General features: G+C 36.6%; 1 protein-coding gene across 5 annotated transcripts in view; it reads left to right on the top strand.

The window, feature by feature from the left end:
- The window catches only part of LOC131435619 (protein boule), a 125109-nt gene extending 112598 nt beyond the window's left edge, over nt 1–12511 (top strand). For 3 of the 5 annotated variants that reach the window (XM_058603691.1, XM_058603694.1, XM_058603692.1), the window contains exon 7: nt 4642–12511. In XM_058603691.1, the coding sequence (XP_058459674.1) occupies nt 4642–4661 (20 nt within the window). In that variant the 3' untranslated portion in view covers nt 4662–12511. The remainder of the gene's footprint in view (nt 1–4641) is intronic. The other 2 variants (XR_009230517.1, XM_058603693.1) reach the window with 2 other exon arrangements.
- Nucleotides 12512–14439: the final 1928 nt, after the last annotated feature.

Consider the following 14439-nt stretch of genomic DNA (forward strand, 5'->3'; position numbering starts at 1 on the left):
GCGTAACGCACTTGATGTTGTTGGGTATAACTTCAGGCGTGTTTCTGCTACGATAGTAGTCATTGCAACATAAATTCAGGCGTTAGGTTTTAAAATATGAAGGTTCCGAATATGAATTAAAATCAAATGATGTGATGAACGTATTTTTTACGCGATTTTAACTAATGTCTCAAATGATATACATTTGAATTGCAAAACAGTGATAAGCACGACGAATTTCTTTTAATCTGAATCATTACAAATTAAAATATATTTTTTGAAAAACGACGACGCCTAAAATAACGTGTTTACTTGCGTTCATTGCTCCAGTTTTGATTTTGTGTTTCATAATTCAAACACTTTAACAAACTGTATGAAAAAACACGTGTGAATCAAACCTCTTAAAACAAACTCTAAGTCGAATTCTTGCAAATACCGCGGAACAATTTTTCTTTATTTTTGCTTTCAAAAAATCGTTTGCCAAATCGTCTCATTTAAAATATTTATTTAAAATCTTTATGTTGTCAAGTCTCAGTTGTTGGATGATACAAGACAATTATGAAAGGAATATACCTCAATATGAAAAAAAAATATTTTCAGTAGCTCTTGTTTTTCAAAGTCTGCTTCTTGCCTTACCATTACTCTATCAAGCAATCTATCACTTGAAGCACTTGAAGAGGGTTCAAAGTGATATCCGGGTAGAAAATCGGAATTACGAGCTCTGAAAGAAATACATTTCTCAAGTAACGCATTTTCGGACCATGATTAATTTTCGTGGGAAAAGACTTATTGCTCATGGTTTCATGACAAGTTAGAATGATTAATGTCATGATTATTTATTATTTAAACCCGACCCGTAGCCGTTAGAAATATAATAGTCGTCACCCGAACCCGGCAAACATATTTCTGAACCCGAATCCGATCCGTGCTCGTCGGGTTCGGGTTCGAGTCTTTATTACAGATGTTAGATCTATAGTTTCTGGTATAATCAACATGAAAGCGTAAAAAGACGTATGGCGCAGAGAAATACAGAAAAATGCATGTTTGTATTCGATTTGAAGAATAATATTGAAATCAATTGACTTTTTTTTGAATTTTGGTAACAATCCTTTTCTAAGTATATTTACCTCCTTTCCACTTCTGGTATTTCAACAGGTAGCACGCATTTGTTTAAGATTGCTCCAGTTTTTCTGAGTAATTTGAATTCTAGAAACACAAAAACTCGCAGAACATTTGGTTCTCAACTACTCAATATTGATCACGCATAAAAAATGATGCGATTTGACAGGACTGCATTTGACTCTGACGAAGCAATTTTCGTGTCGTTTCTCGTGCTTTTTTTATTCAATTCATCTGTACAGAAGCTCACGCCTGCGTGTTAAAATACATGCGAATTTTTAATATAAGAAATGGAAGTTCGGGACTGTGCAGGGGTGTTAAAAATGTCGCCCACGAAAATCCGCGGTGAGGAAACCAGAGTCTTCAACTTTCCTTTATTATTGGCATAATTCACGATGAAATGGCTGAAGCAACTGAAGATCCTTTTGTACACAAAAGTATTGTTACAGCTCAAAATTCACAGCTGACGGGAGCAACGATTATCTCGCGAATAGTCGCCAGTATTCTGTATTCCGATCGAATGCGAAAATTTGCGTCATTTGATTAAGATACAGAAAGCAAATTTTCACATTCGTTCGAAATAATCCGATTCGATCGAAATTCAGAATAGTGGTGAATGTTTATTGTACGCACCGATAGGCAAATGGCTACTGAAGCAAATCAACACTTGAAACAGCTTCACGTTAGGTGCACAAGTTCATCATGTGTTATGTTTCTTGTCGATTTAGAATTATAAACGAACGACCCTTGCTTTTCGAATATGCTCCGTACAATTCGCGCTGACTAGTTATCGAAAATCTTTTGACGATTGACGTCTTACTTTACTATGGAGCGCCTTTTCAAAATTCGCCCAATTAAAGAATGGGTAGAACTTAACCGTGAATACCGCAAGTTGTTCTAAACACAACAACATGATCCTCTTTCTATGCCATCAGAAATATGATCAGCAATTTATGATTAAATTTTCAACAAAGTGTGGGGACAACGAGAAAAACTCATCACGCAAGAGGACGAGTATAGCGTGATATGTAAGTCGATACCTTTCACGCAACCCATCTGGGTTCGATTCCCCATTTTCTAGCCCGAAGAGGCGTATGACCTGAGGTCTTAGAACAGAGGGTCACGTGTTGAGTTTTAAATCTACCACGTGGCCCGCTTAATTCCCTTTGCTCATCGTATTTCTCTTGTACTCTCTCGTATATGAGCAAACTGTACCGGGTTGCCAGCATACATTTTATTATTTTGATGAAAAGTTTTATCACATTAATCTATCGTATGGGTTGGACATTACATGGATTACAATGAACAATGAAAAATATTCAACTTTCACAACGATTGAATGTCTGTGTGTTTGGCAGCCTTGTCGAGCCAATTTTTTTTTCTCTCATTTTTCAGAATGCTATCAGGAAACCAAAGCCAAAAACATGGCGGATGCATTGAAACTGACTTTGTTTCTCAGAAAAATACAAGACTTTATTTTGATCGAGATAACATATATGTTTTATGTACTAATCGCATCTAAACTAAATTACCTAGATTTTGTCACGGTAGATTTATGATACAAGCCTTCAAAGCCGAGATATTCACGATGATTTCCGAGCGTTCCAATTTTCAGAAAGTTCAGAAAAAATACAACACGACCGCTAAACTCAATGAATCATTCTGAAAATTTCACAGAATATTCTCAACTAAATTTCGAAGACATTGTCAGGTGGGTTTTTTTATATTCTGCACCGTTTCCAAGAAAAATCAATTTGAAACGGGAAAATAGCAAAAAACCTACCACTTTACGGTACTGTCCTCAGCCCTTAAGGGCATGTTCAGAAGTGTTCCAGTTCTAGGTGCATAATTTATGTCACTTTCCAAGTTCAAATCTGTAAATTATAACAAGAAAAACTGGCAGCCTCAGTAGCGTTTTACTCATGTTTCAAAAATACAAAAAATAGAACGGTAGCGTAAACAAGTTTTAAATTTGACAGTAGAACTATTCGAATAAATAAAACTAGAACGACTTGCTGGTGATACGTTTGTTCCAGTTTCAGTTCTTTTATAGAACTCCCATATAAAACTTCCAGCTGCTTAATTTTATTACGATTATTAGGGTTAAAGTCTCTATAATCGAAACAAAAAAAAACAGTCATCACACTTACTTGACTTTCCAAAACCCTGAACAAAATTCAGGGTATGAATTTTAGGTCAGGATTCTGAAAATGAATTTTAGATCTGAACTCTTAGAACTGTTTTCTGAACCATAATTTAATTCCTGTATTCTGTTTCAGAATTTTATTCCTAAATTCAGTTTCAGAATTCATTCCCAGAATTCATAACCTGCATGCTGGAACTGAACTCGGAACATGAATTAGTATTGGAATTTAGTTCCTTTATTAAGGTTCGGAATTCAAGTTTAGAACTCAGTTCTAGAATTCGGCGAATGAGTTCAGTTTCATAATTCTAGAACTTAATTTATGACCTGATTTTTTGACCGAATTCTGCACCGCAATTTCACAACTGAATTCTGAATCTGTCTCAGATTTCGAATTTGGTTCTTGAGTCTAGTTCCAGAATTCAATGCTGTCCCAGAATTTTAGTAATAGTGTAGATAAATAAATTATGGCAAGATAGACTCAACAGTTGCAAAAATTGCACAAATTTCGAAATCGATTCTTTTTAGAATCATTAGAATATTCTCAAACGTTTTTGCGAAGTTTATCTCTAGTAAGTATCTAAATGTACAAAAAACTGTATTTGTATGGTAGTTTTGCAAAATTCACACAATCTACTAATACAATGCAAAGCAAAGTCTTGGCGTTACATTCCTTTTCTGGAATTTGACCTTTCTATTTCAACATACTTCGCAGCCAGTTTTTAGCGTACAGAATTATTGCTTGGCTAGTACTATGATCCTACTGACAGTATGAATCCTTCCATCCGGAGTTCGAACATATGACAACTGGCTTGTAAGACCAGCACCCTCTGCATTGAGCCAACTAATACAAACGACTATCTATGTTCAGATGTGTGAAAGATGCATGTCAGTTTTAATCGTATTCACGTCCTCCAGCTATGTTTGTGACATTACCCACCCAACTTTTTTATTTATATTTATCTACTCGAAGTATTGCCATGCAGTATGTGTAATAGTATCGAAAATCTGTTCGAAGTTCACAGAACTTTAGGTTCTCGAAACCTGATCACTTTTCATACGATTTTGTTCCGCTTTATTTTGAATGTGTTTCTCTGTACAGAAAACAAAGACGAAGTCCTACGTTAATACAACATAAATTCAGTTATTGAGCGAAAATCCAGTTGTAGTTTCCGAACTTAATCCAACACGCATAGATGAAATTCAAAACACTTGTTAGCTCCGTGGTGCTTGGCATTACTAACTACACTCTAACCAGAAACTTTATGTTATTATATTTAACTTTACGCGCGCGCACCTTCGTACGTAAACTAGATAAGTCACACCGCTCAAATTTCACTGCATCAGAATTGCTGTGGCCACCATCGAATTGATCCATTCATTTTAATTATTCTTTGCAGACGGCAACGATTACTATTGAAGAGGGCGGATGTTTATTTGATTTCTTTTGCCGACGCGAGAAACACTATCAGCCAATTGAAACAACATTATCCGAGGTGCTGTGTCCGAATAGCTTGCAGAAGGGAAGATCCGTTTGGGGGAAATGTTGGTTCCGAACGTTCCTCAAATGGTTTCTTCCTTGCGCTTAACTGTTTCTTTAAGGCAATCCGAAACGAAGCAAAACTTGATCGTCAGATTTAAATTTACAATTTTTCATTTTTTTTTTTTTCTATCTCTGTCTTTTTCCTGTGATCGTCGTTCTCTCTTGCAGGAATCTACCCTTGTTAAAAGAATGAGAACAAACTAGACAAACAGAAACTTATTTATTATCATGAGTAATATTTATACAACAAAAATCACATCTATATATAAATAATTGAATTAGACAAAAAAATCCATTAGCATAAATGATGAACCTAATAAACAAAAAAAAAACAAAGAACAAAAATGCAATAAGTAGCGAAGCAAGAAATCACAGAATGGAGGATATATATAATTAGTGAAACGGATGCGGGAGCGCCGCCGAGAAGGCATTAGTGTACATATACAGATACGCTCTAGTAGCACGGTAGCAGATACCGGCGAGGAACCCGTTTTCCATTTTTGTACCACTCGTCCGTTGCGTTTGCAACTGGCAAGCAGAACGGATGTTCCGGCGGGACGATGGAAGTCCGACACAGCCCTTCTAGCGGAAGATTGGGATTGTGGATGCGCACATATACCAGAGGCTACTAACATCGAATATATCTTATAAACGATATTTATACATAAACTTGCGAAAAAAAAGACCTATACACAACCAGCACAGCAATTAGAGATAGCGTGTGAGTGAACGAATGGCGGAAGTGAAAAACGGGAAACCAATTCTAGCTAGTGGGCTAGCTACCATAGACGAGCACACTAGCAGTTAGAAGAAAAAATAGTAACACACAGATCAATGTCAGGAAGACCGAAGTTTTTGATTAAGGTTTTACCGTTTTTTTTTGCTTCTTTCCTCCGGATCGCAGTCATTATTTTCCGCGTTTCGTAACGTTTGTTTGTGTTTATTTTTTTATGTTGGCTACCGTCTTCAATGTGACGGGATGAGGCGAATCACTATAAATAGCTATTTAAGAAAAATGACCTAACAATTATCCGAGATAGAAGGAGAGCGACAGTGAAATTTGCTACAGCGCGATTTGCTAGTGAGGAACGAAATTCAAATTAATACATGACTGCTTTTTTATTAGGATGTCAAATGATGTTGAAAGTGTGGAAAAGATTGCAGAGGAAAAAAAACATACAAAAGACAGATTCCATGTAGAAGAGAGAGAAGAAAAAAAAAACACAACATGCGAGTGAAAACGATTAATCGTCGTATCGGATGGGAAGATGCGCTTCCCGTTCGGAATGTTGAATCTTTTTACTTTTAAAGTAAAACATTGTTGAACAATATTAACTTATTATTAGATACTACTGTAGAATATAAGACTATATGAGCCATCGGGTGGATAACGGCGAGTCAGTTAGGGTAGTTCTAACAAACATAACTGAATCGGAATAAATCCGTGAATATTTATGATACGAGCAAAACAAAAAATCCATATACTTATACATAGAAAATATATATATACAAGCAGTACAGTAATAAATCGAACAAAGAGTAGCAACACACACTCATGAAATAAACTGATTAAGAAACAGACGAAGCTGTACAGAAAGCAAGTCACTAGTGTTGGACCTAAAGCGTCAATCATCAACGACTAAACAACCACATACACTTATGTGATCATCGAACACATCCTAACCCCTCCAACCCCAATAATACACAGTCGAGATTAGGTTTGACCAGATGACCACTTCTGACAGCCGACGATTGACATCTATCACAAGTACGTACGGGATCTCTATGACGATAACGTCGATGCAGACTGAATACACTTACTACCCACTGCTTCACCGCACTCGTGCGCAAACTGGCTGCCCCAGATCTAGCAAAGCAAGATGGAATTTGGAATGAAACTAAATCAATAAGCTCATCAAGTGCGGCATTTTGTTTCAAACTTACGTAGCCTTTCTTGATTGGAATACCTTGATGCATAATTGCATATCCCCTAGAGTCTGACTGTAGTTGTCAAGAATGTGAAATCCAGCAGCTGTAACAAACAAATGCAACTAGTTCCGTTCCTAATTCAAAGAGTAAGTTGTAGATATGTTGCTCAAGTTCTAAAACGAAGCAAAGTATTCTCCACCCACCCGTTATGGAATCGTTTCTTCGAACTGTTCAATGAGTGGAGAACAAGCGTTCATGAATGATTAATCTTTTTCGAAAACTTACGATTTAGATAGTCATAATCGTTTGTGAATTAAATATCTCCGATTACCCGTCATCTGCTTAACCTCTACGAACCGGTCGGACTTGTTGAGCTCCTAACAACGCTTCTCTACCAGATATTCGCCTAGTTTTAAAGGGCACTTGAATGTTTTATGCACCTTTCATCATCAACACTAAGACATAAAACGGTCCTTTTCAGGGTATCCTTAATTCTTAAATATTCAAAAAAAAAAATCGAAGTGATTTTGACAATAATTGTCTAGTCCTACGTCAACAGCTTGAACAACCCCAATCGGCTATTCCTTGTAGTTTTGTTTTTAAATTTACGGATCATATTTGGCTGCACCTCTAACACACAGCCTACCAAGCGTAATTTGCTTTCAATTTTCAAATGAATGAGATTTTAGATGGAGAAGTCGGTTAAAGTTTCACTCAATTCGATCTCGTGTATTTGAATTATTTAATAAATTATACGATGTTTTTTTAGTTTGAGAATTTTGAAGATATGTGACATTTTGGAAGATTTCTGATGCTTCGAAAACTTCAAAAATCAGTAGAACTTCCAAATGAAGTGTAGATTTTCCAAATAAAGTGAATTTTCAAACTGTCAGGATTTGTTCATGTGATACGTACTTCAGTGTATTTATACCGAAATTATTGATTCCTAATGCAAAATTTTTCTATACTGAGTGAATTATATCGTTACAATACCATTTCACGACAGTAGACACCAGTTGCTACTCAGTAATCTGAATCGCCCATGTAACAAATTGTGTTGGCCTTAAGTTGTCGCTTGCAGATAACAGTTCTTGGTCTTAGAAATTGACAATTTATTTGGCTGTGGAACTTGAAAATTTGTTTCGAACAAACGTTGCAACTGATTCTTAGTGTTGCTTCCAGGTCGAGACCTGGAATTTCAAACAACTTGATAGTTGTCATATGAGTTCCACCAACTGATGGCAATTTTTTCCTTACGGTTTCTAGGAACAGTCACATATTTCTTAAAAAAGTACCACCCGTCGCTAGTCAGAAGCTCTCCGCTTCTAAAAGGTGATTTTTTTGAGGTTAGGATTTTCATGCATTAGTATTTGCTCAGATTTTTTGAGGTTATGATTTTCATGCATTATTATTTGCTCAGTATGCTCTGACATTTCATCATGAATAGACTTACTAACGAGCAACGCTTGCAAATCAGTGAATGGGCCCTAGAAAAGTTGGCAGAAAATCCGCTTTTTTATCGACAAATTTTGTTCAGCGATGAGGCTCATTTCTGGTTGAATGGCTACGTAAATAAGCAAAATTGCCGCATTTGGAGTGAAGAGCAACCAGAAGCCGTTCAAGAACTGCCCATGCATCCCGAAAAATGCACTGTTTGGTGTGGTTTGTACGCTGGTGGAATCATTGGACCGTATTTTTTCAAAGATGCTGTTGGACGCAACGTTACAGTGAATGGCGATCGCTATCGTTCGATGCTAACAAACTTTTTGTTGCCAAAAATGGAAGAACTGAACTTGGTTGACATGTGGTTTCAACAAGATGGCGCTACATGCCACACAGCTCGCGATTCTATGGCCATTTTGAGGGAAAACTTCGGAGAACAATTCATCTCAAGAAATGGACCGGTAAGTTGGCCACCAAGATCATGCGATTTGACGCCTTTAGACTATTTTTTGTGGGGCTACGTCAAGTCTAAAGTCTACAGAAATAAGCCAGTAACTATTCCAGCTTTGGAAGACAACATTTCCGAAGAAATTCGGGCTATTCCGGCCGAAATGCTCGAAAAAGTTGCCCAAAATTGGACTTTCCGAATGGACCACCTAAGACGCAGCCGCGGTCAACATTTAAATGAAATTATCTTCAAAAAGTAAATGTCATGTACCAATCTAACGTTTAAAATAAAGAACCGATGAGATTTTGCAAATTTTATGCGTTTTATTGTTTAAAAAAGTTCTCAAGCTCTTAAAAAATCACCCTGTATGTGGCAGCATACGGATTTTGTGTTGTTCAGTCAAAACATGATTCATCTCTCAAAACGGTTGATAATTGAAAAATATGATGAATGTAGAAAGTGGAAGAAAAAACACGTTCATTTGTGCCATATTTTCACACGGATTCCAAAATGTCAAAGCAACTAATGGTCGAACGTTGTCACGTAGCAAAATTAGTTTTGTTGTATTTTAGCTCGTTATGCTGCCATTGAGGTTAAAACAGATAGTCAAGTAAAGCGAGACAAACATATTTGAATCTGCTACAGTTTATAATGTACATATCGTGCGTAATACGAGGTATTAATATTAAACCTTGAGTTATTGTCTGTCAATATTGGTACATGATAATTTATTTTTTTTCTCTTTATTGACGGTAAGCCATCTCTGAAAGTGAAAGTACAATGCAGCAAAAATCTGATAATATTATCTGATTATTCAACTCAAACTACGCAATGCGCATATCTCTCGCATAGCTATTCTGTTGCCATAGAAAAAAAAATTAAAATCGACATTATCAGCTCAGAGTAAAAGAGTTTTATTCACTTTTGCAATGATTTTTCTAATGAATTTACTCGCTTTTACTAGAAATTGTTAAAAACATGAACTAATTCGAAACTTTCCTGTCGGTCGTCGATGTCATTGAAATTTCGCTTACTTTATTAGTGTGTTAGCGTAAAATTCAGGTGATTTGCGGCATTTTATTACACTTCAGCTTTAGCTAAATAAACTTTATTGCTGAATCTTGGCAAAACAATTACCGAGATTTGTACAACCGAGTGCTCTGCAAAATGGCAGCAGCAATAGAATCATGGATAGCCGAGTCAACCGCAATCGAGCGTAGAAAGGATTTTGTTTTATTATTCCATGAAAAATTTACCACAAAAGCCATGTTTGGGGAATGAGTTTATTTTATCAATGTACACTTTATTTCAAAGTAAAAAATTCATATCCCGAAAAGAAACATCACAGATAAAAACATTTGTTTCTAGTGCTCCTCCTACCTGGAAATAAACAAATATTCAAAAGTTATATGAAAAGAACATTTTGATCCCATTTAGCTTTTCATGTAATACTGAAATCTCTTTCTTTCGCACAATTCGTATATAATTTCCAGCTCCACGAGACGGCGACTTCCGGTGTTATTAGTCTTTCTGACAGCTCACTTACAACCACAATTGCAAATGAGATTGGTTTGTTTACATCATGAAACGTCTGCATTAAACACGATTCAGACGATCAATCAACTTTGGTCGACGTCAAGATTAATTTACTAATATTTTTAGCCAAATATTACTCACGTACCAGACGTCGAAATTTTCCGTGAACTTGACGTTGTGTCCTTTCATATGAATTGCTTACAATTAATGTTGTAGTTCTGTAACCGTTCGATGTCGGTGGTAGTCGCCTGATGCCACTTGTGAATCGCTTTTACATATTGTTTTGTGTTCACCAGGAAATATATTGGCCACCCATTTTTCACTAGGGTCGCCGTTCATTTTTCACCGGACATAGAAACCGCAATACAAAATCAACAGGTGACATTAGATGACAAGTGTCTCGCCGAGTTTCAGTGAAAGCTAACACACTGTTCGAAATTTCGCCAAACGAATTTGCTGATTTCGGTATATTTGTATATTTTCACTGACAAGTTCAGCAACATATAATGCCAAACTTCGGCAATAAAATGCACTTTACCGAGATATCAGAACTTTAGATTAACGAATATCGGCAATAAGCATGTGAATTACTACACAATCAGTAGAATTTTGTGTGGCCGATCTAATTCGACATTTAACCATGCCGATCTCGAGAATCGGTTTTAAGTGTGTAGAGGAGAGGACGATGCTTTCAAAGGTAAGCCTTTTTATTATTCCACAATTCTATCCCACTCGGATTTGATTGGGAATTAATTCCGAACTGAGAATGTGCGATGTATCATCTCTGAACGAGTAGCGCCTCTGCATTTCAGTACTTACAAACATACACACCTAGAAAAAATCGTGTATATTTACGTCTTGTGAGACCGGTATATATGAACATCAAAAATGACTTAATTTTACAGTAATTTAAACTTATATTCAATGCATTCTGGCATATTTTGAATATCGTATTTACCGAAGTTCGGAATTTTAAAGTTATTTTTACCAAGTGGGTGGTATGTTTTTACCGTACTTGGCGTCTATTCAGATTCACCGTATGAATTGTATTTGTATGAAAAATTTGCGGGTAGCCGTCCGGTTTCATCCGGTGAAAATTCGTGTAATTATTATAAAACAAAATTCATGTGCCGAAAAATCGGTTATTTCTGATCACTACCGTAAATTTTCGTCAAAAAATTTACCGAATACCGAAATCAAAACTTAGTGTGTAGAAAACACTACTCTACTTCTTTTTGCACGCTACAAAAAATATCAATCTTTCTACCACACGTGAACAAATTGACTTCCACTAATCAAAAACACACTTTGAAAAATCCCGGTGATTTTATATGGTATTAGATGCACATAAATAGAGCGTCGAAATTCACGTAAATTTTAGTGGAGCGTCACTGTTCACGTAAATTCAATATTGTGTCTAAAATTTCATGACATGGAATTTATTAAAATAGAAAAATTTTAAATTTTAATTTTTTGTGGTGTGAAGAGATAATACTGTCTTGATTAGTGGAGCACTGCTCTAGTACCGTCTAGTCGATGCCCGAATAAAACATATTGTAGAAAAACAATACGATTTGTTGTTACAACAAATGAACATGCTTTTCACAATAGAATGTATAGGTTGTTAAGTATCGTAACAATTCAAATCATAAAATTTTCTCGTACATGTTTTCTTGGAAAACAATTAAATGTACAGTTTGCGTATTGTTTGAAACACCACGTGTACAATAAATTCAATTGTGAATCGTAGAAACAATACATTGAATCATTGAAAATGAAAAAAATCTTATCAAGAAACAATAAAATGTATTGTAACCCATAGATCTAATTGTGAATCAATTGTTTATGCTGTAAAATCAATGGTTTTTTTTTTACTGGTGATCAAATCATAAATTAATGCAACATTCAAACATGAATATATGAAGTATGTCAAATGTACGAGCTAGCCTGTCAAAAACAACCCATCGGGAGAAAACTGTCCCAGTTTGGCACTAGAATAAATGAAGCTCCTTCAAGCATTCCTCTTCCCGACCAGCTGGGTGGAGCCGCTTGCTTTGATTGAACTGAGCAATCCACCTCTACATCTTTGGGCTAGATGTTACCGCATGATTGATTGTCTCGAGCAGCCAGTGCGCACCAGTATTTATTTTGTTTTGTGTTTTTTTTTTTTGTTACTCGAACTAGTTCTGTCATTTTTCAACTGCTGCCATGTTATCCCCTCCGTCTGCTTGATTCATCGGAAAACCGACTACCGACAAAAACAGTGGTGTGAGACTGTGGATAGTAAAAGAGAGAAAGAGACGGAGAAAGAGATCCTCGATAGACAAAACAACACAACAGGACAATTGTTGAATGACCACGGTCCCGAACATGAACACAACGGCACGCGATGGCGTAGACCGAATTTCCTGGTGACGAAGACTAATGCTGAACTCAGACTGACCCCTGCCGGACCATTGTTGAGAGCAGTGGAGGCGCTTGGTTTTTGTTTTCCGATTGACGTGTTGTATTCGTTGGATCGGTACAGGAAGTTGTTGAGGCTAGGCTAAATTAAGAAACGACGTGCGGTGTCTTCCTCGGTCGTCACAGACCACGACGGTTTGCAGTCTTTCCTGTCGTTTCGTCCGACGGGATTGTTTTTTAACGAAGACCACCTTCGGAGTAGTGTAGCAGCGCCATTAGTCACTTAGTGCAAGTAGAACCCGGTATAGTCAGAAACAATAGCATAGAGAAGCTTCCGTTTGGTTCGGCTGTCAGTTTGATTCGATGAATCCGGAATGCCGTAGGTGAAGTAGTCAGGTTCGTTTGAGTTAGAGCTTTTTTGGATGTTCGCCAATTCGCATACCGGCAAGTACCGTGTTTGGGAAATGATTGGAAGTGAGCGCGCTACTCCTGGTAGCATAAGTTTAGCATGGCGCGATGTTGTATGTACAGCACAGTAAGGAGGTGATCAAGAAAGAAAACAATGGAAATATGCTTGTAAGATAAAGTTCCTTTCGTTTGCCATTATCCTATTATTTTGTTTTCGTTATTCGGACTTATAATTGCACATTGTTTACATATATTCTTTAATTGTTGTATCAATCTTGTGCAGTCAATAGCAGCAACGATGGCGTCGGGAGCAATAATTGCTCTCGTACGCAATCAGCAAAATCGTAGTTATACACATAGGGAATAAGTTGTTGGTTGAAAATGAAAATCGAAATCGTTATTAGATAGAATCGGGATCCATTACTGATGATCCATCATTCACTGTAATCTTTTTGTTTTAATAATTTGTTGTTTCTTAAAGTTTTTCGCTGTTATTCCATGCTAACTTCCAAAGGTTTTGCCCCGTTTTAGGTGTATGTGTGAGCCATGATTTTATTGAGTATGTGCTCAGACATTATTTTCCGTTTTGGTCTCCATTGCAAAGTAGCATAAATCAAATATCATTCTGCACTGGAGACATTTAATTTAGAACGAAATTCTGTGTTCAATTTGCACTTGAGTTGTTCACTGCTTGTATGAAAATATTGAAAATTTTCCGCGAAAAGGCCAGGTCAAAGACTAACCCGAGATTAATACCACTGCTACCGTGGAGGATAGGTAACTTGTATAGTACATAAGTAAACATTACTTCTAGCAACTAGTAATACGGAGAAAGGTAACCTCTCCAGATTAGTAAGTGAAATAAAACAAAAGCGATCTAATAAAACAATAATTTATGTAGCTCACTATACCAGTAACAACACGAACACACACACACATACAAACACACATCTATTTTAAACTATACATAAGTACTTACTAACGCGCATGATAATAAAAGATGGGAAAATACCGGTGATTAGTAGCTATTGCAAAGTTTTAGTAAGAAAATGACTCGAGGAGTAGACGCAAAACCGATCAAAGTGATTGATAAAGCAGAACGAAAGAGAAAAAAAAACATACACAATTACCATCGAAAAATGTAATCACCCATACAATGAACAAAATAACAACCTTACAGCACCAGCAAACATACACCTACACACATGAAATGCACACTTTCACCGAACTAACAGAATAGAATGAAAAGTAAATCCACGCGTAAAAGGTCATAGAACAGACAACTACGACAACATCAACCACACATTTTAAACCGAAGGTTTCAAAGCCGTGCGCGCCGAAGCGTACAGCAGTTGCAAACAAAAAATCGAAATGTTTTGATATGAAATTTATTGTTATTGTTATCGAGACAGAAAAGGATTAAACCACCCAAAACCTTCCCTCTCCCCCCCTCCCCCTACTGTACCCCGATTCCGTCAACCATGTTTA

This window comes from Malaya genurostris, chromosome 3 (assembly GCF_030247185.1).
Source record: "Malaya genurostris strain Urasoe2022 chromosome 3, Malgen_1.1, whole genome shotgun sequence".
Classification (NCBI taxonomy): Eukaryota; Metazoa; Arthropoda; class Insecta; order Diptera; family Culicidae; genus Malaya; species Malaya genurostris.